The sequence below is a fragment of the Capricornis sumatraensis genome, chromosome 7, assembly GCF_032405125.1.
Source record: "Capricornis sumatraensis isolate serow.1 chromosome 7, serow.2, whole genome shotgun sequence".
Taxonomy (NCBI): domain Eukaryota; kingdom Metazoa; phylum Chordata; class Mammalia; order Artiodactyla; family Bovidae; genus Capricornis; species Capricornis sumatraensis.
Window position 1 is genome coordinate 66,064,908 of NC_091075.1, and position 25,392 is coordinate 66,090,299.

The window sequence follows — 25,392 nt, forward strand, 5'->3', positions numbered from 1 at the left end:
TAGCCAGTTCCCCAGAGTGATTTAAAGTCTTCCTAAAGTCTTTCTTCCATTCTTCCTATGTTTCTATGAGATATGTATATCCTTAATAGATCCCTTTCACCTCAAACTAATCAGTGTATTTCTTTTTAGGGAGCAGATGAGTATGATTTAGAATAGAGAATGTGGTTCTTGCTGTAATAGTTCAGTTCAGTTCAGTTGCTCAGTCGTATCCGACTCTTTGCGACCCCATGAACCACAGCACGCCAGGACTCCCTATCCATCCCCAACTCCTGGAGTCAACCCAAACCCATGTCCATTGAGTCGGTGATGCCATCCAACCATCTCATCCTCTGTCATCCCCTTCTACTGCCCTCAATCTTTCCCAGCATCAGGGTCTTTTCAAATGAGTCAGCTCTTCGCATCAGGTGGCCAAAGTATTGGAGTTTCAGCTTCAACGTCAGTCCTGCCAATGAACACCCGGGACTGGTTGGATCTCCTTGAAGTCCAAGGGACTCTCAAGAGTCTTCTTCAACACCACAGTTCAAAAGCATCAATTCTTCAACACTCAGCTTTCTTTATAGTCCAACTTTCACATCCATACATGACCACTGGAGAAACCATAGCCTTGACTAGATGGACCTTAGCAGGAGTACTACTCTTTCATACAAGGGTGACTGCCCCGCTGACAAAGCTGACACCATTCGCTAGACCATCGATTTAAGAGGGGGAAGTGAGTGATTCGCACAGGTCACAAATTAAAGTCTTCAGGCCTAAAAATGACATGGCACAAGATTTCTATTGCTCTTAATTCACTCATGACCTGACCAAAACTGCAGTTCAATTTTGAGGCAATCTTTTGCCCAAGAAACTGCAAGACTGGCCAGAAGTAGCCTGGGCTATTTAACCCTAAAGCAACCCGCAAGCCCCCAAATCCAGAGAAAATGAGCTGTAAAATCTCAGCAGCTACAAAGAAGATGCACTGCCAATGTCTGCCTCAGTCGGGCCACAGAGCACAATTAAAAGGAAAGAATCCCCAGATGGTAAAGGAAGGAACATAAAGGACAGCAGGTGAGGAAGGGAATGTCACTCAACAGCAGAACCAGGTGCTGCCAGCTGGGTTTAACAAGGAATTTATTCTGTTGCTAGTAAAGGGAGTCTGCTCTCTGCTGTGTGCAGTGTCTCCTATTCTCCCATTTTTAGGGCAAAAGCTTTCACTGAAGTCATCCTACTCCTATTTGAGATTATTTATTGAATACACTGAGGACAAACAACATACATTAATATATCAACTTATAGGTGACCATTCCACAAGGAAATCACATTCAGACCTCATACAATGTACTGAACATAACCCAAAGATGGAGGCATGGCTGATGAGAGTTTGGGTCGCCCTTTAGTGAGAAAGGTTGGGAAAATATTCACTTGCATGAAAGGCAATTTCATCATGTTAAGGAGGAATGTGTGTTGATCATGCTATTGCCACGGTTGGAATTTTAATAGAGAAAGAAGGTGGCCAAAGAGATAGACTGAAATGGATCTTCTTGACCAGTTCACTCAGGGTCTTTTCAATGTACTTCTCATCTACAATGACTGAAGAGCTAATAATTGCATTTCCAACATCCATAATTAGAGCAATGACATTTAAAACAACAATGGAGTATCATTTGGCAGTCAAGTGGCTAGGGCTCCATGCTTTCACTGCCGAGGCCATGGGTTTGATTCCTGGTTGGGTGACTAAGATCCTACCAGCCAAGTGGCATAGCCGAAAAAAAAAGAAAGAAATGAAAATAAATTCATTAGAATGGTTGTTATGAGGATGAATTGTAAAAAACTGAATGGTTCAAATTTCTTGTGCTGTGTGCGCTCAGTCACTTCAGTTGTGTCCAACTCTTTGCAACCCAATGGACTATAGCTTGCCAGGCTCTTCTGTCCATGTGATTCTCCAGGCAAGAATACTGAAGTGGGTAGCTGTTCTCTTCTCCAGGGAAATCTTCCCAACCCAGGGATCGAACCCAGGTCTCCTGCATTGCAGGTGGATTCTTTTCCAGCTGAGCCACCAGGAATCCATTTACATATACATATATCCCTTCTTTTTTATTATTTTAACTGGTGGCTCAGCAGTAAAGAATCTACCTTCAATGCAGGAAACACAGGACACATCGGTTTGATCCCTGGGTTGGGAAGATCCCCTGTAGGACAGTATGCCAATCCATTCCAGTATTCTTGCCTGGAGAATTCCATGGACAGAGGAGCCTGGCAAGCTATAGTCCATAGCACTGCAAAGAGTCGGACACAACTGAGAAACTTTCACACACATAACTGATTCATTTTGTTGTACAGCAGAAATTAACACAACATTGTAAAGCAACTATACTCTGCTAAAAATTAACATAAAAATAATAAATAATTAAGCTTAAAACAAACCAGTGTTGATAATGTACCATAAAGATTTATTGTGTATCTGTTTTTAAAGCTATATTTCCTAGACTCTCTTATAGCCAGAGTTCCATATGTGATTCATTTTGCACAACCAGACACTTGTCAACTGAAGTATAAGGGGAGACAGGCAGTTTCCTGATGATCTCACTTTGCTGTGCATCCCTGGTGGCTCTGATGGTAAAGAATCTGCCTGCAGTGTGGGAGACCTAGGTTCGATCCCTGGGTTGGGAAGATCCCCTGGAGGAGGGCATGCCAACCCACTCCAGGAGTCTTGCCTGGAGAATCCTGATGGACCAAGGACCCTGGTGGGCTACAGTCCAAGGGGTTGCAAAGAGTCAGACATGACTGGAAGACTAAGCACGGCACAGGGCAGACTGTGTGGCTGGATGCTGCAACTACGTGGCAGTTGCCAAATTCTGAACTCCCACGTCATTCCAAGGCAGAAACACCTTGGCAGCCCTATTCTGTGGTGTGGTTGGGAATTCCTGGAAGCTTAGACATCCCAAGCAATCTATGTGCTATTGATATTATACTTAATACATATTTTTTCTGGTATAAATTATCTAGAATGGAGTGTGCTGTCTACAACTAAGATCTCTGAAAAATACAGGGAATTTAACATTGCCTTTCAAACTTTTCCCAAATGTTTTAAAAGATAAAGAGTTTAAAATTACTTTGGTACTTTGCTAGAGCTGCCATAACAAAATACCAGAAACTGGGTGACTTAAACAACAAAAATGTATTATCTCATAGTTCTCACAGCTAGATGTCTGAGGTCAACGTATTGGAAGGTTTGGCTCTCCCTGAGAGATATGAGCAAGAATCTGCCATGCTTCTCTCCCCGCTTCTGTTGGTTTATTAACAATCTTAGCATCCCTTTTCTTGTAGATGCATCAATGTGATCTCTGCCTTTACACTCTCTCAGTGTTCATGGATACTTATATCTCTATGTCCAAAATTTCTCCTTTTCATAAGGACACCAGTCATATTGGATTCAGTTCACTTCAGTTGCTCAGTCATGTCCGACTCTTTGTGACCCCATGAACCACAGCACGCCAGGCCTCCCTGTCCATCACCAACTCCCGGAGTCCACCCAAACCCATGTCCATTGTGTCGGTGATGCCATCCAACCATCTCATCCTCTGTCGTCCCTGTCTCCTCCTGTCCTCAATCTTTCCCAGCATCAGGGTCTTTTGGATTAGGCCCACTCTAATGACCTCATTGGAGAAGGAAATGGCAACCCACTCCAGTACTCTTGCCTGGAGAATCCCACGGACAGAGGAGCCTGGTGGGCCACAGTCCATGGGGTCGCAAAGAGTTGGACACAACTGAGCGACTTCACTTTCACTTTCTTTCTAAACTGACTGCTTTTGTAAAGACCTTGTTTCCATATAAGGTCACATTCCAAAGTGCTGATGGTTAAGGAATCAATATATCTTTGGCCAGAGGATGGGGGGGGGGCACTATTTCAGTCCATAAAATACAGTTTAACAAACATTATAGCCATTAGTCTCTAGAGTCTGGTGCTTGCACTAAAATTGTGAGGTAACCAAATACTTTTATTATTACCAAGCTTCACAGTATGAGTGCTAAGGACCAAGTTATAATGACAAATATAGTTTGATAGTATCAACCATAAAACAAGACAGCTTGAAATAACTAAGTTTACTATGCAAACATGCTAACACAGAAAGTAAAAACTGGAATATTTTAATGGTTCTTGCATGCCTTAGAAACACATCAGTCTAGCAGAAGAAATGTAAATGATGATTCAAAGCTACAGAAATTTCAATGCTGGACTTCCTAGCATATTTACTCATGTTTCCATTTCCCAGTAATATAGCAATTGTTAACAAGTTCCATATTTCTTGCTACAAAGCAAATATTGAATTGACCAAAAAGTTCATTTGAGTTCTTGCATAAAATCCCATGGAAAAATCTGAACGAATTTTTGGCCAGACCAGTATATAGCTTTTTACCACTGTCTGTGAAACATGCTTAATCAATCCATCACATGTCTGCTTAACTGAAAAAGAATATCTAATAACCATTTTCATTTCAAATTTAATCTTATTACAGATTATCTGTCAAAGGTAACCAGAAAAAAATCTTCATTTTAATTTGACTTTAGGATTTCTTCATATACAACAGACATCTGTAAGTAGTATGGCAAAACCTGGATTCCTAAATAGACTTTGCATTTCTTCAAGAAGTAAAATTTCTCAAAAAGGGAGTGATGTATAATGTAGAAACTGGGAAGATAATCATTTGCAACACTGAGTTTATTTCTAAATAGGCAATTTCAACCAAAGGTCAAAATTAATACTAGTGTCACATTTTTCAAAAACATACTGGTCATTATTCAGTCGTAGGTTAGAGGGCAAATGTTTTTAATTGACAGCAATGGTTCATGGAATCATACTGATCATATCTCTATGCAGGTGCACGTGAGTACACACACACACACACGCACAGACATGGGTCTATATTCTTGTGGTCAGAAGTATTAGAGACATAATTGGTCTTTGGCAATGAGTAGGATCATCACTCAAAGGCTCACAAGTATGTATTGCTCATGTAGGATACACAATCCACTGTATTGTTATACACTTAGACCTATTAAGTACAGTCTAGAGTTAAGCAGACAAGCTTCCCTGGTGGCTCAATGGTAAACAATCTGCCTGCAATGCAAGAGACCAAGGTTCGATGCCTGGGTGGGGAGATCCTCTGGAGGAGAGCATGGCAACCCACTCGAGTATTCCTGCCTGGAGAATTATCACAGTCCACAGAGTCAGACACGACTGAAGTGACTAAGCAGCAGCAGCGGAGGTAAGCAGTGTGCAACCTGCACTTATGTATGTCATTGCCCTGATTATGAAAACCAGGAAATGTTTTTGCCATTGCTTCCTAACACATATTCAGCATCTAAAAGATTCCTCTGTATATAATACTGACTATAAATGCATGAATAAATATAAATAGAGTAAATAAGACAAACGGATCAGTAATAAAATTAATCTAAACTGGATTTCTCTTAGTTTGGTAGTCTTTGTATTTCTGAATGTTTCTTTAGAAATCATTAAAAAAGACAGTGCGTGAAAAGGTTTCACCCTCAATAAATGTTTTGTTAACATCAGCATACTCAACATATATCTCTTTAAGAAAGGACAATCCCACACACTAAAATTAGAACAAAGAGCCTATTTTTATTCAGCACAGATTAGTTGGAACATATTATTGATGGAATTCCATGGAGGTAATATGAAAAAAAGATCAATTTCTACCATTTTTTACATGAAAAATGAAGTACAGTAAAGTTAGCCCCAAATAAAACAAATCTCCATATCAAGGAAGATTAAGACAATAGCCCAGAGACACCTATTGCCAACTCTTTCTTTTTCATTCTAAGTCAAGATCAACATTAGAGGGATTCACCCAAAAGATCACCATATAAATTATACCAATAACTTAAAATCACCACAATCACTGCTTCTTCTCACAATTCACTATGAAATTGCCACTGTAGCAACTTTCCCATCAAAACTGGAAGTCACTTTAGAATACTATGAATGAATCCTTACCCTCCACCTGCAAAGAGATGCAGCCTTTACCAACCAGAAGAGGCAAAAACATTGGAGAATTATCTCTGAATGGCTGCCAGCATCTCCCTTACATCACTATGCTTTCTTCAAATAGCTGGACTTTTTAGTAACAAAAACACTTATATTCAAAATGTGTAGAGTAGTTTCAATAGGAGCTGATTGAGGTGAAGACTAACACAGTTTTCTAAAAATTGTGGAAATAAGTATTTGAATCCAAAATCTAATCTGAAATCCTCTGGTTCAATACCCAAACTCTAAGCAACGTTTGAGCTCCCTGGGCCTGTGATAATTTGTTCTCTTGCATAAAACTGCTGAAAATCAAAGCCAAAGGCTTAATCAAAATATAAGTACAGAATGTGGTTTAGAGGTGCTCTGCCCCAATAAATACCATAGTGAAGTGAAGTCGCTCAGTTGTGTCCGACTCTTTGTGACCCCGTGGCCTGTAGCCCACCAGGCTCCTCCGTCCATGGGGATTCTCCAGGCAAGAATACTGGAGTGAGTTGCCATTTCCTTCTCCAGAGGATCTTCCCAATCCAGGGAATGAACCCCGGTCTCCCACGTTGCAGGCAGACGCCTTAACCTCTCAGCCACCAGGGAAGCCCCAACAAATACCATAGTTTGAGACAATAACCATTGAATACCAGTATTTTTGTTATTTGTGACAAAACTGACTGGTGACCAGCACTAGGCCAGAAAGAATGCATTTTTCCCCCAAAACCTGAAGAACAAATTAGAATAAACTTATTTTAATAATATGCTACAACAACAATTAATTTTCTACTTTGTTCATTGTTCAGTCACTACATAGTGTCTCTTTGCAGCCTCATGAACTAAGGCAAGCCAGGCTTCCCTGTCCTTCACTATCCCCAAGTTCATATCCATAGAATTGGTGACATCATCCAACCATCTCATCCTCTGTTGCCGCCTTCTCCTCCTGTCCTCAATCTTTCCCTGCACCAGGGTCTCTTCCAATGAGTCAGGTCTTCACATCAGGTGGCCAAAATATTGGAGATTCAGTTTCAGCATCAATCTTTCCGATGAATATTCAGGGTTGATTGTCTTTAGGATTGACTGGTTTGATCTCCTTGCTTCCAAGAAACTCTCAGGAGTCTTCTCCTGCACCATAGTTTGATAGCATCAATTCGTCAATTGATGCTCAGCCTTCTTTATGGTCCAACTCTCATATTCATATACAACTACTGGAAAAACACAGTTTTGACCATATGGACCTAAGTGATGTCTCTGCTATTTAACATGCTGTCTAGGTTTTTCAGAGATTTTCTTCCAAGAAGCAAGTGTCTTTTAATTTCATGGCTGCAGTTACCATTCACAGTGACTTTGGAGCCCAAGAAAATAAAATCTGCCACTGCTTCCACTTTTTCCCCACCTATTTGTCGTGAAGTGATGGAACCAGATGCAATGATCTTAATTTTTTGAATGTTGAGTTTTAAGCCATCTTTTTTAGTCTCCTCTTTCATCCTCAACAAGAGGCTCTTTAGTATGTCTTCACTTTCTGCCATTAGAGTGGTATCATCTGCATATCTGAGGTTGTTGATATTTCTCCCCCATGAACAGTATGAAAAGGCAAAAAATTTCCTACTTGGGATGTCAAAATCTTTTTTTAATTTCACTAATGATGCTGGGAAAGATTGAGGGCAGGAGAAGGGGATGACAGAGGATGAGATGGTTGGATGGCATCATCAACTCAAAGGACATGGATTTGGCTGGACTCCAGGAGTTGGTGATGAACAGGGAGGCCTGGTGTGCTGTGGTTCATGGGGTCACAAAGAGTCGGACACGACTGAGTGACTGAACTGAACGGAACTGAATGATAATAAAACCTTTCCAGAGCAATTCTGAACAGGCACTGCTATCTATTTCCTTAAAAAAATAAAAAGAAATTTGGTATTATGAATTGATAATGTAGAGAAATGGAATTAAATAGATATTTTGAGGATCTTAATAAGTGACATTAACTAGCATATATTGAGCATTTAATTTTACTTGATAGTCTTTTAAGTGTTTTATATGGATTACTACATTTAATCCTCATTATAAACCTATAAGATTAGTAATACTGTTTCTCTCACTTTCCTTTCAGAAGGGAGATTATTTTCCAAGCTCTGAAAACTAAAGCCAGATTTTTCAAGGAATGTGACTAAAAAGTAGAAAATCATTCAGAGTTCAAGCTTTTCACTTTTTGGGAGTGGGGACCAAGAGATTCTAGTATTGTTTCTTTCTAAACATGGTATTCTTCTCCCTAGTCTCCTTGTATCAGAAATTAGACATATCTAATTATTCAAGAAGAAAGGAAACATTATATACTGTGGGTTCCATCTATGCTCAAGGGTTGTGTTATTATAACTGCTGCAAGAAACAGAACTAACACAACTGAATGGTGAAATCACTCACTATTTTGGTGACCTGAAATCAATACTACATATATTTTTTATTCTTTTGTTGTATTTAACTCATTTTCTCTAATGTAAATATGACTTAGTAGCTACAATACGGTAGAAATTGTAGTCCAAGTTTACATTCCAACTGCTGCACAAGCATTAAAGTAAGTTTAACTGGTGAATGAAGCTATGTGCTGTTATTGCCTGTGAAGCTGACTTGCTTTTATTAACAACTTTGACCCAAGGTTAATAAGTAAAATCGATATTGATATATCAATCATGAAACTGTAATACCTCTTCAATGTATTTCAAGATATCTTTTAAAAACTAGAGTAGCGATAACAAAATGAAGTTCACTAGATCCTCACATTTCCAAATACCTGCTAACAATGCCAGATACTTCCTGAGCTTATGTTACACCACAACAGGACCTGACCGTGTCTGGAGGTATCAGCTGCTTCACATTCTAACATGTTTTGAAAAGCAAGTACTCAACAATGTGGTTGCAGGTAGGCTGCAACTCAGAGCATTTGCCTAATATTTTTCATACATAAAAAAATAAGTCAGCTAATGTTTGATCCCGTATACCTTCTATCCTACCAATCATTTAAATATCAATCGATCAACCAATCAGTGTGTGTCTCCATGTGTGCATCTCTGCGTGTATGTTTACAGTTCTAACAACTTCATTTACAATATTATCTTAATCAGTCCCAAGTTTTAGTTAACATTTCACCTACTCTCATTCTTTATAGGTGCCCGTACAACAACTTCTAATGTCATTACTCTGCCTCTTACTAACACACCAAATAACCCTCTACAACATAATTCACTACTACATAAAGCTTACTATGATAAATTTAAATGCAAAGTTTCTGTCATTCACGTTTTCATCTCTTGTTTCAAGCTGTAGCCTCGTAATTGCTCAACAGGTACAACTTAAATTGAAGTGAAACTAAATCTCAATTCAATAACTACCTTGATAGAATTTCCAGCATCATTGGTTCATTTGTTAACTTGCATTTCGTTTCAAAAAAAAAAATATTTACTGAGTTCCCAATGTGGTACTAGCCACTGCACTGGGGGCTGGGAAGACAAGGTAACACTTGGTGCGAATTCCCATGGAGAAAGTAGGCCAGTCCTACTTGATAGGAAAGTCCACATGATAAGAGGTAATCATATGATCCAGCAATCCTACTTCTGGATCTGTTTCCAAAGGAAATGAAAACAGGATGTCTAAAAGACATCTGTGCTCCCATATTTATCGCAGCATTATACACAATAGCCAAATATGGAAACAACCTAAGTGTCTGTCAGCGAATGAATGACTGAAGAAGACGTGGTGTATAAAACAATGGACTATTATTCGTCCATAATTAAGAAGGAAGTCCTGCCATTTACAAGAAGATGGATGGAACTTGAGGCATTATGCTAGGCTAGGTTAAAGAAAGGTCAGACATAGAAAGAAAAATACTGTATTAAATCATTTATTTGTGGAATCTAAGAAAGCCATGCTCATAGGAACAGAGTAGAATGGTTGTTACCAGAGGAATGAGGGGGTGGAGGAAATAAGGAGATGTTGGTCAAAGGGACCAAACATCCAGTTACCAGTTTTATCAGTTCTGGGGATATAACCCATAGCATTGTGATTGATTGTAGATAAAAGTACTGTACTATATACTTGAAAAGTTGCTAAGAGAATAGATCTTACATGTTCTTGCCACAAAAAAAGAAATAGTCATTATGTGAGGACATGGAAGTGTTAGCTAACACTACAGTTCAGTTCAGTTCAGTCGCTCAGTAGTGTCCAACTCTTTGCGACCCCATAGATCTCAGCAGGCCAGGGCTCCCTGTCCATCACCAGCTCCTAGAGTTTACCCAAACTCATGCCCATTGAGTTGATGATGTCATCCAACCATCTCATCCTCTGTCGTCCCCTTCTCCACCTGCCTTCAATCTTTCCCAGCATCAAGGTCTTTTCCAATGAGTCAGCTCTTCGCATCAGGTGGCCAAAGTATTGGAGTTTCAGCTTCAGCATCAGTCCTTCCAATGAACACCCAGGAATTATCTCCTTTAGGATGGACCGGTTGGATCTCCTTGCAGTCCAAGGGACTCTCAAGAGTCTTCTCCAGCACCACAGTTCAAAAGCATCAATTCTTCAGTGCTCAGCTTTCTTTATAGTCCAACTCTCACATCCATACATGACCAAAGGAAAAACCATAGCCTTAACTAGATGGACCTTTGTTGGCAAAGTAATGTCCCTGCTTTTGAATATGCTATCGAGGTTGGTCATAATTTTCCTTCAAGGAGTAAGCATCTTTTAATTTCATGGTTGCAGTCACCATCTGCAGTGATTTTGGAGCCCAAAAAAGTGAAGTCTCTCACTGTTTCCACTGTTTCCCCATCTATTTGCCATGAAGTGATGGGACTGGGTGCCCTGATCTTAGTTTTCTGAATGTTGAGCTTTAAGCCAACTTTTTCACTCTCCTCTTTTACTTTCATCAAGAGGCTCTTTAGTTCTTCACTTGCTGCCATAAGGACGGTGTCATCTGCATATCTGAGGCTAACACTACAGTGGTAATCAAACTGCAATATACAAGTATATCAACACATTAACTTACAAAATGTTATATGTCAATTATATCTCAGCAAAGCTAGGAAAATTAGGACATAAAAAGAAAGAAAAACGAGACAGACCATGACAAGTTATAGGGAAGGCACTGAGTGTACTAGGAAGAAACAGACGTGTAGGCTAAATGTAAGAGGATTCTATAGCAAGAGGTCACTCGTATGACATGATCATGATACCAGGGGTGCACTAAAAAATTCCTGAGCTAAAAAATAAACTTTTAAACAGTATAAACCCAGTATAAAATATTTCATATACTTTTTCTTTCGAAAGTAGGATGATCTGAGAGAGTAGCATATATATTACCATATGTAAAGTAGCTAGTGGAAATTTACTGTATGATCCAGGCAACCCAAAGCTGGTGTTCTGTGACAAGCTAGAGGGGTGGAATAGGGATGGAGCTGGGAGGGAGGTTTAAGAAGGAGGAAATATATGTACACCTATGGCCAATTCATGTTGAAGTATGGTAGAAACCATCACAATATTGTGGAATAATTATCCTCCAATTAAAAATAAAATAAAATTTTGAAATATACAACGAAAAAAAAAGAAAGTGCAAAATACAACTAATCTCACAGGATGATTAGGTTTTATGACACGCTCCCTAGCAGAAATGAATGAGAAGTATACAGACAGTAGGTACAGAACACTTAGATTCAAGTCAGCAGCTAGAGGTTCACCATTACCCTCAGAACCTATAATTTAACTTACCTATGGGAGAAATTTTGAAATCCTGTAAATAAAGTTATTATCATCTTTAAGTAATTCCTTGCAAAATCTCCATTGGTATAGTCTCCTACTACTAAAAGGATGATCTCCATTAGAGAAGCCACCAGCTTCTCCTGCAGGATTATAGCTGCTAAACGCTGACAGTACTCTGAAGTTAATTTAAAAGAAGTTTTAAAAATGATAATTATAATTAAACACAGGTTGAAGGGTTACCTAAAACATTACTTTCCAATTACTTCAAATTTATAGATATAGTTCTAGAATACTTTAAGGATTCAAAAACACCAGAAGCCAATAATCTCAATACCCATCAGGTATTTGATATTTTTTTGAACTTGATTATAGCAAGTATAGAATTCAAAGGCAATACTCAATAGTTAGGACCAATAAATTACAAGTAATTAGCAAAAGTGATTCCAACTAAAATGCCCTCTTCACTTTGTCACTTTCTAAGAACATATAAAACATATTCTATTTTATAAGGTAAAATGAATTTTCTGCAGAAGACTACCTTCAGTTCAGTTCAGCTCAGTTCAGTCGCTCACTCATGTCTGACTCTTTATGACCCCGTGAATCACAGCACGCCAGGCCTCCCTGTCCATCACCAACTCCCAGAGTTCACTCAAACTCACGTCCATTGAGTCGGTGATGTCATCCAGCCATCTCATCCTCTGTCGTCCCTATTTGCTCCAGCCCCCAATCCCTCCCAGCATCAGGGTCTTTTCCAATGAGTCAGCTCTTCACGTGAGGTGCCCAAAGTACTGGAGCTTCAGCTTTAGCATCATTCCTTCCAAAGAACACTCAGGGTTGATCTCCTTCAGAATGGACTGGTTGGATCTCCTTGCAGTCCAAGGGACTCTCAGGAGTCTTCTCCAATACCACACTTCAAAAGCATCAATTCTTCATCGCTCAGCTTTCTTCACAGTCCAACCCTCACATCCATACATGACCACTGGAAAAACCATAGCCTTGACTAGATGGACCTTAGTCGCCAAAGTAATGTCTCTGCTTTTGAATATGCTGTCTAGGTTGGTCATAACCTTTCTTCCAAGGAGTAAGCAGCTTTTAATTTCATGGCTGCAGTCACCATCTGCAGTGATTTTGGAGCCCAAAAAATAAAGTCTGACACAGTTTCCACTGTTTCCCCATCTGTTTGCCATGAAGTGATGGGACCAGATACCATGATCTTCGTTTTCTGAATGTTGAGCTTGAAGCCAACTTTTTACTCTCCTCTTTCACTTTCATCAAGAGGCTTTTCAGTTCCTCTTCACTTTCTGCCATAAGGGTGGTGTCATCTGCATATCTGAGGTGATTGATATTTCTCCCAGCAATCTTGATTCCAGCTTGTGCTTCTTCCAGTCCAGCGTTTCTCATGATGTACTCTGCACAGAAGTTAAATAAGCAGGGTGACAATATACAGCCTTGACATACTCCTTTTCCTATTTGGAACCAGTCTGTTGTTCCATGTCCAGTTCTAACCGTCGGTTCCTGACCTGCATATAGGTTTCTCAAAAGGCAGGTCAGGTGGTCTGGTAGTCCCATCTCTTTCAGAATTTTCCACAGTTTATTGTGATCCTTAACACTGTTTAAATCTATCAGTCTAACAAACTGATAGATATTATTTGTTCCCCCAAAAGAGTGGTAAATTGAGTCATATGGTTTATTTAATTTAAAAATTATCCATGAATGTGGTAGCCTTAGTCACTAAAAGGTAACCTTTTCATCAGGTAAAGACATAAAACATATACAGTTGGCTCTTCAATGCAAGATAGGGGCTACCAAGTTCTGCTCAGTGGAAAATCTGCTTACAACTTTGTAGTTGGTCCTTGAATTGGAGGTTCTGTGTTCTTGCAATCAACAACCGCAATATGTATCAGTTGAAAAAAAAAATCTGTTTATAGATAGACCCTCACAGTTTAAACTCAGTTTGTTTAAGGGTCAATTGAATTTTCCACATTCTTAAAAAAATTAACATAAATTAAGAAATATTAGCTTCATTCATATACAGCTCACACTACTCATTTTTGCTTACAGAGCTATGTTTTAAATACTCACTAGACATTGAAATATATTTGCCAAATTGATTGCATAAAATAGGTATTACTTTTAAATACTTAAGAGAAAGGGCTTTGCAAAAAGATATAACTATTCAATTTCCAGCTCAGTCTCATACCAGTTCATGACCTAAAGATTTTATTTAACCTCTCTAAATCATGGTTTCCTAATTGAAGTATTAGGAAACTAATGCCAAGCTAAAGGACTATTAAAAAAAAAAGTAAACAAAGTAATGTCTATAAACATTTATCATAAAACTAGGTACCTAATAAATATTCTTTTTATTACACATACTATACTTTGAAAAAATAAACTCTTTTTTAAACTTACAGGGAAAATGTTCAATATCAATATTTATTTAAAATATTATCTGTGGCAAAGGACATGTATTATACTTTTATCTAGCTGTGCTGTGCTCAGTCACTTCAGCTATGTCCAACTCTAAAAAATTCAATGTCTTATAGGAAATGGCCCTAAATGTATAACTGCATTAAATGTATAAAACAAAACAAAGCAAAGATGGCATATAAACCACCTACACAGCATCATCATAACTTTCAAAAAGTATGTTTGTCATCTTCATAATTTAGAACAGAGGCTAGAAGGAAAGAAGTCATTGTATTAGACATTACTGGTGATATTTTTAATTTTACTTTTCTTTTATAAAATTCCTAAAACTTCATGTATTACTTTCATTATCAAAAAAGAGTTTCCTTTGAACAACAAATTGACGATCACTTTTATATTTTAGACTAATTGACCCAATAACTTATAGCAAAAATAGGTAATAATTGGTGCTAACTTCATACATATTATTTTTTTCCAAAGATATTTTTTTCTTTTTAAATAAGGTGTAGGTCTACTCTCTCACACACATATATATACATATCTTGAGTTCCAGCACTCTAAGTTACAAAAGAGAAAGACCTGCCAAATAAGGCTTATAGTGCCATTCTTTTTGCTTCATTATGTCCTTAAAGAGTGATCCACACATTAAAGCCAAACACTACTAGTGTTAAGCTAAACCATAACACTATTTCAAGAGATCAAGTTTACAAGATAGCACTATGCCAGATATAAAAGTTTAATTCTCCTAAACAGTAGCCGATGCCACGACATGATCTCCAAATGTTCTGCGCCCAAGGGTTTCTATCGTCTCCGTATTCCAATTATCTTCATGAAATAAGAATCTTGGTATTTTACGAAGTTATCTGTTCCCCACTGATTCGAAAGTCATTCAGTCGTTGTTTTAGGAATTTTATGTCTACTCACTCCAGTATTCTTGCCTGGAGAATCCTACCGGCAGAGGAGCCTGGTGGGTTATGGTCCATGGGGTCACAAAGAGCTGGACACAACTGAGGTGACTTGGCACACACGCATGAATACAATGCTAACATGAAATATCTTTTTTTCTATTCCAAATATTGCTAAAACCAGCCCTAATTACACTTAACAGACATCCCCTCCAAAACAACAACAGAAAAAAAAAAGTCCAAAAATCACTGTTTTCCTTTAAGGAAAGACAATCTATCTTCAGTGGTTTCAGAAGAAACTTTCTCATGAAATTATAAAAATAACTAGTTAAGTCTCCAGAAGAAAAAGAATCAACTTAAAAAAACAAAAGGAACAAAGTTATTTTTTCATAAAACAGTGTTTGGTGATAAAAGTAGATGCATTTTTAGACAAAAAAAAATAATGTACAATTTTAAGGATATGCATCTAAATAGAGTGGTTTTTAAAGATGTTTCTTAGGAAGCTTTTAATGCAACAGGTCTGCTAACATAGGAATAAATAGCTATTTAAATATTTTCAACTCAACCTAGCTTTCTTCAACCCAACACAGTGAAATAAATCAGAATAGATTTAAAAGAGTGGATATAAAAATTCATTAAAGACAATAGAATCCACAGCCCAGATCAGAAATAGCATTGGATCCGAGATCTGGCACTCTTACACATCACAACAACTTAAAAAAAAAAAAAGGAAATCCCAAATTTAAGGAATGTCAATTGAACCTAGAGAAATGTATACTTTTATACCACATATCATTCAACCAACAAAGAATGCAAAACTCAAATGAATCAATACTACCTTTTTGTAAACACACTGATTATGAGAAACAAAGGATACATTCAATGTTCATTTTAATTATGGATAGTCTATATATCACATTCTAAGCAGATTACCTATTGTCTATGTAATATAACAAGCTTCCCAGGTGACGCTAGCAGTAAAGACCTCACCTGTCAATGCAGAAGATGTAGGAGACATGGATTTGATCCCTGGGTCAGAAAGATCCCCTGGAGGAGGGTATGTCTACTCACCCCAGTACTCTTGCCTGGAGAATCCTACCTGCAGAGGAGCCTGGTGGGTTTTGGTCCACGGGGTCACAAAGAGATGGACACAACTGAGGTGAATTAGCACACACGCATGAATACAATGCTAACATGAAATATCTTTTTTCTATTCCAAATATTGCTAAAATCAGCCCTAATTACACTTAACAGACATCCCCTCCAAAACAACAGAAAAAAAAAAGTACAATAAATCACTGTTTTCCTTTAAGAAAAGACAATCTATCTTCAGTATTAGAAGAATAATACAAAATTTCATAGTACTGTATATGTTGCAGAGTCTAAAAGTCTTGATAAAATAATGAGTTATGACTGATAATGGATAAAAGTGTCCGTGTAGCCAAATGAAGCTGGTATTAAATCTTTAATAACCTGTATATAACCTTGAGCATTAGAAACCAATGACTTGGATACAAGCACTTAAGGAGATATGAATCTAGCTCAGTTTCTGTCAGAAAATATTGCCAAAGTTTCAACTCCTAATGGAGAGTATTAAAACACTTCTTGGCCCTGAATCACAAAAGGGTTCTGTTGGAGTTGATCCAAAAGAACTAACTGGAGTATGATTGGCAAACCTGGGTGATTTGAACTTGGCCTGAAAAATCCAAGTTCCAGGAAAGAATCTGGTTATTAAATTAGTAGTTTCAAACTTCTGAAAGTGTATTATGCTATCACTTAATTGCAAAGCAATTTTGTAATTAACTTTATAATTAAATCAGCTAGACTTCTGTTGGCTCAGACGGGAAAGAATCTGCCTGCAATGCAGGAGACCCTAGTTCAATCCCTGGGTCAGGAAGATCCCCTGAAAGAGGGCATGGCAATCCACTCCAGTATTCCTGCCTGGAGAATCCCATAGACAGACGAAGCTGGTGGGCTACAGTCCATAGAGTTGCATAGAGTTGGAGACCACTGAGGCAATTTAGCATAGCACAGCACAGCACAGCATATTTACCAAAAAACAAATTTTAAATTTAATACTGACAAGAAAAAGTCTTTACTATAATTGTAACACCTAACGTTTTTAAAGCTCTTAGTATAAAAACTGAAATAATTTAGTCAAGATCACACATTTGGCAAATAGCAGTGTCTGGGATTAACTGAAACATTTGCCACTCTCCTTCCATCTCTGTAGAAACTCAGGGGAAAAGTGGGGTGGGAAAAGGCAGTGAAGACTTGAAAATGATACTCAAGTGTATAAACTGCAATTCTGTAATTTTCAGAGTAGTTTCAAACTTCTAAATTCACATGTAGTTTGAATTTTAAAAACTGTTAATTTGATTTATATGTGTTATACATTAAATAAATATTTTTGAAAGAATTATATCAAAGGGGAAATAAAAGATTAGGCCCTGTCTGACTCTAAAACGGTGGTCAAAGAAGTTCATCCAATGTTGTTGTTTTTATGAATAACACCAACTTTTAAAAATAGAGGCTACTAAATAAGGTAACTACACTCTGTATATGTGTGTGCTTAGTCACTTAGTCATATCCGACTCTTTGCAACCCCATGGATTATAGTCCGCCAGTCTCCTCTATATACGGGGATTCTCCAGGTAGGAATACTGGAGTGGGTTGCCATGACTTCCTCCAGGGAATCTTCCCAACCCAGGGATCAAACCCAGGTCTCCTTCATTGCAGGATTCTTTACCAGCTGAGCCACCACGGTATACGTAATGATATTACTTATACTAAATATGATGGAAATATAGTGCATTTTCATTAACCAATATTAAATGGAATCCCTTCCAATATAATTTGTGAAATGTGCTTCAAACGATACAAAGCATAAAATAAATGTGTGTATAACAGGATTTGAGATAAATTTTATATCACAAATTTAAAAACTGGCAACTATATTCAGTCGGTCTACAGAATACTGCTTCAAAAGACGCATATTTAATCTGGAATTATGTATTTTCCCCAACAGGATAATCAATGGAAAATGCTATAAGTTGCTTCCTTAGACTTCTGAGACTTTTATGAATGAATTTCAGAACTCATTTGTTACGTGATTACTCTGCAAGTAGTTATTCATAATATAAATATTTTATTTTGTTTCACTTCTAGCTCCAGAACTGAAATATCCTAAATTCCAAACAATCTCTCAAATCACCTTTTGAATTTAATTGGCTGAGCTTCCAATTTCAATATACTATCTCATGAGCATTTTTTCATAATTTAAAGAGAACCTGTATTACTTCTTCATAATCAAAGTAACAGCCATTTTTCAAGTCCCCAAGTTTCTAGAGGAAAAAGACCAAAACTATGAAAGATTCTGAAATTCAAGACCCTTAACTTCAGAACATTTATGCTTATATCTTCTCTAACTAAAATTCACTTTAAAAAGTCAGAAGTTATTTCCTCTCATCTTCTAAAGTGCCTGGAAATAAACCCTTATTGAAATGCCATAAATGCTTAGATGTTAAGTGTCAGTAAAGGTCCCTTCCTTTGAGTGGCTTTTCTGACTACTGATCCTTTTATTGTGTGACAAATAATACTTTCATATAATTAAAACAATTAGATTTTTACTGAAATGTAATTGATTTACAATATTGTGTTAATTTCAGGTGTAGAGCAAAGTGATTCATTTATATGTATAATTTTTTTCAAATTATTTACCATTTTGGTTATTATGAGATATGGAATACAGTTGCCTGTGCTATAGAGTAAATCCTTGTTGCTTATCTACTGAATGTATAGTTTGTTAATCCCACGTCTCCAATGACTTCCTCCAGGGAATCTTCCCAACCCAGGGAGCCTCTTCCCCTCCTCCTTTGGTAACCGTAATTATTTTTTATACGTCTGAGAGTCTGTTTCTATTTTGTATACAGACTTATTTGTATTAAAATTCCACATATAAGTTATATAATATTTATCTTTCTCTAAGACAATTAGCTTTTTATCTAGCACTTCAATGGACACTTTCTTTGCTTTTCTGTTGAGATGGTTTTCTTAGAAAAATCAACACTATTAAAAAAATCTTTTGTCACACTTAACTCCAAGGTTACTAGAATATGCAAACAATGAGCAACTTCCAATAGAGTTGAAAGGAAAGGTCCTTTCCACTTTCCCAGTCAAAACAAAGTGCAAAAATTGCCTGAGTCCCAAACAGTGAGTGGCTCAAATACAATGAACGCTGGGCTTATTTCCATCGTTGGCTATCAGTGCTACTCTCCCTAAGACTACAGGAAAGTTTTCAGTCTTCTTGTATTTTGACAAAGGAAAAAAAAAAAGTTTGCCAAATGATGCCCCCGCTGCCATCGCAGGTGGCTTTTCATTTGTCCAAACAGCTCTCGGGTTGTGGCCATCCTCACCTTATACACGTCACTGAAAATTGTCTCCGCCCCGGCTCCCCATCCCCCAAGCCCCAGTGATACTTGGCGGAGTTCTTGAACTTGATCCACAGATCGCCCTCGCCACGCCAAGTGCACTACAAAAAGCATCAGGCCAGACGCTTTCCAAATCTTCTCTCCTGTTCACTAAGTTCAGAAAAATCACTGCATTTATTCCCCCTGGGAAAGTGAATTGAATCCCTTATTCGCACTGCAGGTGCCCAGAAAGGAAATACAACCACGCGCGCGCGCGCACACACACACACGTGCACGCATACACACCATGTCCCTTCCTAATCTCCAACCCTGACAGCAGCACTCAGACAACCAAAGTCCGTTCCCTCCACCCACTCCGTCCAAAATACATAACAATTACAGAAGACTGCTGGCGCTGGGGAAATTTGAGGTTTATATGGGTCAATGGAAACCTCTTTTCCCCGGACTTTTGAGGCGCTTTGCAGACTTAATAGCCACTTTTCTTGATGCCCACTACAGAAATCGCCCATAATGGGACGCTCCTGCGCGGACCCTTACCACCAGGAGGCCATCGGGGCACAAGAGACGAGGGTACTTATGCGCTCAGCCTTGCGCTCCAGTCTCTTCCCAGCCCTGGGTAATAAGACACCCAGCGACTCCAAGAGCTGGGCAGGGCAGGAGGGCAAGATCAATAAAGTTAAGGAAGAGGACTGCTTGGGCACTGCGTGCTCCGAAGCTGTTGAAGAGAGGAGCCGAAAGGGAGATAGAAAGGCGCGAAACCAAAGATCAAGTCGGCCACGTTGGGCTGGGGGCGCGCAAGGACACCAGAGCCGCCGGGAGCCGCGGGGGTCGGCTAGGGGGCCGGAAGAACTGGGAAACGCGGAGACCGCGAACTTACGGAAGAAGATGTACTCGGTATAGCTGCTCCAGATCTTGTCGTCGCGGTACTGGTTGACGAAGGCGGCGGTGCCCGAGGAGTTACACGCCACCATGTGGAAGCCGGCCTCGGATAGGCGATCGAATGCCTGCTCCAAGTAGGTGAACTTGAGGTAGAAGCGGGACGTGTACTTCTCAGGCGGCCGGTCAGGGTCGCGGCTCTCGTTGAGCGTGTCACCGAACACCTCCTTGGCCAGAGCGATGCGTCCGCACACCATGATGCGCGCCACGCGCCGGAACTTGGCGTCCGCCTGGTTGTCTCGCACGGTGGTGTAGGAACCGCGGTAGCCGAGTGTGAGGAAGCCCGAGCGCTTGTCCTGCGCGCTGCCGCCGCTGTGCGCTCCCGGGCCCGAGGGTGCGGCGGCCGCCGCCCCGCGCAGCAGCAGCGCGTCGCTACTGCCCTGTGAGACGTTGTCCTCCAGATCGCTCTGGCAGCCCTCGTCGTTGAGCGAGTTCTGCTTGGTGACCTTGGGCGACAGCAGCTTGACCAGGTCGGTGAGCTGGAAGTACTCGGCCTCCCGTAGGAGCCGCTCCTTCTCGGGGAAGTGCTCCGGCAGCGCGAGCTGCTTGTCCCGCAGATAATCCAGCACGTACCTGAAGAGGAAGCCGTCCCGGTCGATGAAGAAGCGCGCCCGGCTGTCTCTGGGCAGCTCGCCCCGGCGTCGGGCGCCGCCCCGGGGGCTGGAAGGCGAGAACATACTGGCCAGAGTGCTATCCGGGACGCTGACCAGCGTCGAGTGCTTGGTCACATAGACCTGGCCCCCTACGTTCAGCTCCACCACCTCGGGGAAGGGCGAGGGCACGCAGGGCCCCGGGGCGGCGGCTGCCGAAGCGCCGGGTGAGCTGGACGAGGAGACCATCTCGCTAATGGGCAGGATGGTGCCGCCGCCGCTGCCCGTGTCCTTCAAAGCCATGGTCCCCCCGCCGCCGGCCAAGTGACCCTGGAGAGCAGTACTTTCTCCTTCCCGAACGCCGTGCCCTGCGCCCCCGGTGGTGTGCGCCTGATGCGCCCTCGGGCCGGGCGGCACGTTCCTCCGGCCGGGGCGGCCCGGTTCAGGGCTCGGGGCGGCGGCGGCGGCGGCGCCCGGGCTCCATCGGGGAGCGGTGCGCGGGAGAGGAGCTCTGCGGGCGCCGCGGCGGCGGCAGAGGCGCCAGGAGGAGCGGCTGCTCCTCTGGGGCGAAGGCGGGGAAGTGTGAGAGAGACTCTCTTAGGCTGCCGCTCGCGGGGAGGGCGAGAGGAGGGGCCGGAGCGAAGAAAACTCGCCGCCCTAGCAGCTTGCGAGCGCGCCGCGAGCCCGTAGCGCGGACGGTGGCGCTAACTACCCCTCACAGCCCGGGAGGCGAAACTGACGTCAAGCCCAGGACTGGGACCCGAGCCACAGCTGTCATTTAAAGAGATAGGTGCCAGCCTCTGGCTGCAGGGCTCCGACGCTAGGGGGCGGAGCCGAGGGCAGAGCCTGGAGGTGATGCTACTTGGCAGCGAGTAGGGAGACGGGGAGAAGCGGGCAGGGAACCGACAACGAACCGGGAAAGGCCAGATTTCTCTCCTTCATTCTCTCCTTCATTCACTTCATTCCCTTTTTCCGTCGTCCGTCCTTCTCTTCCTCCCTTGCCCTTGTTCGCCCAGTAAACCTTGTTTTTTTTTATGCTGGCATTAAGGTAGGAAGTGGGGTAGGGGTTTGGATTATTTAAAAAAAAAAAAAGCTAGGCTTCTAATCTGAAATTACGACAAGTGTTGGCAGGAGGGTTTTGATTGCCAAAAGACTGGGAGCGGGGTTGGGGGTTGAATCTCTTGTAGTGGTTTTAGAATGGTTTTTTGAAGTTAAAGGCGAAATGCAGGAACCTCTGTTACATTCCGATGTCATGATTGCATATTTAACTACACGCGCTATGTGCAGTTGAATTTTTAAGACTGAAATCTGATTTCAGTTCACAAAACTAATCACAGATTGTGGTAACGCGACGGTTCTCTCCTTTCATTTCGTCAGTGTTTGATTCATAGTAGATGCTTAATAAGTGTTTATGAAGGAATGGACAGAGCCAGGGAGGAAACTTAGTCTGTTTGTTCCTAGTTTCCTATGATCTGTCCTTTAATTAATCTCTCCTTTTCTCTTTCAACTCCAGAAGGCAAGAGAAGTGGTTTACATTTTATTAGTTATCTAACCCCAAGAGTCAGGTCACAAATGAAAATTATCAGAATTTAAGCTCACTTTAATTTCTATTTGTACACAACACAGGTACAGTCTTTTAAGATCAGCATTATTTGTGATAAAGAGTGAGGATAAAGATGCAAATAAACCTCACTTCTGCCTATTCCTCCTGGGATATCCTTTTGTGTTCGGAAACATAAAGAATCATTTATTTATATAAAGTTCAAAGGAGAAAAAGTATACTGTGGCACAAGTAGATTGCATCACAAATTATAGTATTATAGAGGAACTTTATCCGTTAACAAAATAATGTACAGTTTTCATGTCTTAAAAATTCCATATGCCTACTTAGGATTCCTTCTCTTTGAATTTAACATACACACAAACAATAAACTAATTTTTAAGAAGTAATAAATATTATCTAAAGTATTAAAAATTATATTTAATTCATTGATCCCTATAAGCCACGTCCCCAGAAAATGTTATATCAGTTTTGAAGTTAGATTGCCTGAGACTGAGAATGCACCAATGAAAGAAGACACTGTATTTGCCGAAGGTCTAGGACTTAAAACTGAGTGTAAATTGTCCATCTTCATGCAATCCTCTTATCCAAGCCTCCCCTAAATTTATAAACCAGTCAAATTAGGAAGAATAATTGATTTTGGCCTTCTTCACTTAAAAGCTAATATCAGAAAACACCTGAAAATTTAAAATAATCGTTCTTGGGAAATAATAGAAGCTTTATAATCTTTATAGATGAATGAATAATAAAGTCTCAAACCACTACTAATGAAGCTCATTTATCATGGGGTTAGTGTCCCTAATGATAAGTATTTATAGACCATAGAAATGTAGTGAAGTGGATGTGTAATACATATGCATATGTGTATATGAGGTCTCCAGTATTATCAGGTTGTAATCCATTTTAATCTTTTTAATTGCATAAAGTGTGTTTATAAGATGAAATAGCCTAAAATGTATACTCTAAATGAATATTTCTTAGAAATTCTTAGTGAATTGCATCATATGATGTATTACTTTTTTGAAATCTTTCAACCATGATTGACCATTTTTCCTTAACCCCTTCCATCCCCACACTCCTCTTAATCTTACCCCTCCCCCAAACTCCAAATTGTGCAAATCTCAGGTCCAGAATGTCTTTACCGGTGGTTCTTTTGGCTAGAAACGCCTTTCCTTTTCCATGAGTTCCCTATTCTTTTCTCCCTGTTTATTGCTTCCCTGAGGTTCCATCTTAAAAAAATGCTTCTTCTGAAAGTCTTTCAGACTTAATAACAAACCAGGTGTTCCCACACAGGTGTTCCTATGCTTACACAAGGACAGGTTGTTTTTTGTTTTTTGTTTTTTTTATCACACTGATATGTCCTTGTTTCTCATCAGATCAAAAGTATGGCATATAACCGTATGCACTGCCTATCCCCAGCGTCATGCCTAGGCCTTAGAAGACAATCTCTGTTGAATGCTAACTGCATAGAAGTGTGTTCATATCGCAAATGGATGACAAAGCATCAACTGAGTGCTAGACACTGGGCTAAGCAATGAGACTGCAGAGACAAATAAGACTAATTCCTTCACAATTAAAATCAGGAAAAGTGAGAACAGAATCTGATTGAAATAAAATCAGATCTAAAGGAGAAGAGAAAGCAAGAAAGAGACAAGCACTATTGGAGCAGTTGTTTTGGTGAACTGAGAAAACATCAAATACTCTAATTAGAACTGTCTTATTCTAAGCCACAGACACCATTAATGTTTCCTGGATCAACTTAATCACAACGATTCAGTTCAGTTCAATTCAGTCGCTCAGTCATGTCCAACTCTTTGCGACCCCATGAACCGAAGCACACCAAGCCTCCCAGCCCATCACCAACTCCCGGAGTCCACCCAAACTCATGTCCATTGAGTCAGTGATGCTATCCAACAATCTCATCCTCTGTTGTCCCCTTCCCCTCCTGCCTTCAGTCTTTCCCAACATCAGGGTCTTTTCAAATAAGTCATCTCTTCACATCAGGCCAAAGAATTGGAGTTTCAGCTTCAACATCAGTCTTTCCAGTGAATAGTCAGGACTGATTTCCTTTAGGATGGACTGGTTGGACCTCCTTGCAGTCCAAGGGACTCTCAAGAGTCTTCTCCAACACTGCAGTTCAAAAACATCAATTCTTCAATGTTCAACTTTCTTTATAGTCCGACTCTCACATCCATACATGACTACTGGTAAAACCATAGCCTTAACTAGATGGACCTTTGTTGACAAAGTAATATCTCTGCTTTTGAATATGCTATCTAGGTTGGTCATAACTTTCCTTCCAAGGAGTAAGCGTCTTTTAATTTCATGGCTGCAGTCACCATCTGCAGTGATATTGGAGCCCAGAAAAATAAAGTCAGCCACTGTTTCCACTGTTTCCCCCATCTGTTTGCCATGAAGTGATGGGACCAGATGCCATGATCTTCATTTTCTGAATGTTGAGCTTGAAGCCAACTTGTTCACTCTCCTCTTTCACTTTCATCAAGAGGCTCTTTAGTTCCTCTTCACTTTCTGCCATAAGGGTGTTGTCATCTGCATATCTGAGGTGATTTATATTTCTCCCAGCAATCTTGATTCCAGCTTGTGCTTCTTCCAGCCCAGCATTTCTCATGATGTACTCTGCATATAAATTAAATAAGCAGGGTGACAATATACAGCCTTGATGTACTTCTTTTCCTATTTGAAACCAGTCTGTTGTTCCATGTCCAGCTCTAACTGTTGCTTCCTGACCTGCATAAAGGTTTCTCAAGAGGCAGGTTAGGTGGTCTGGTA

The 25,392-nt window shown here is 40.2% G+C and overlaps 1 protein-coding gene across 1 annotated transcript in view; it reads right to left on the reverse strand.

The window, feature by feature from the left end:
- The window catches only part of LOC138082054 (BTB/POZ domain-containing protein KCTD8), a 271,808-nt gene extending 250,464 nt beyond the window's left edge, over positions 1–21,344 (reverse strand). Inside the window, exon 1 of the mRNA XM_068975274.1 lies at positions 20,393–21,344. Within this exon, the coding sequence (XP_068831375.1) occupies positions 20,393–21,344 (952 nt within the window). The remainder of the gene's footprint in view (positions 1–20,392) is intronic.
- Between the last annotated feature and the right edge of the window lie 4,048 nt (positions 21,345–25,392).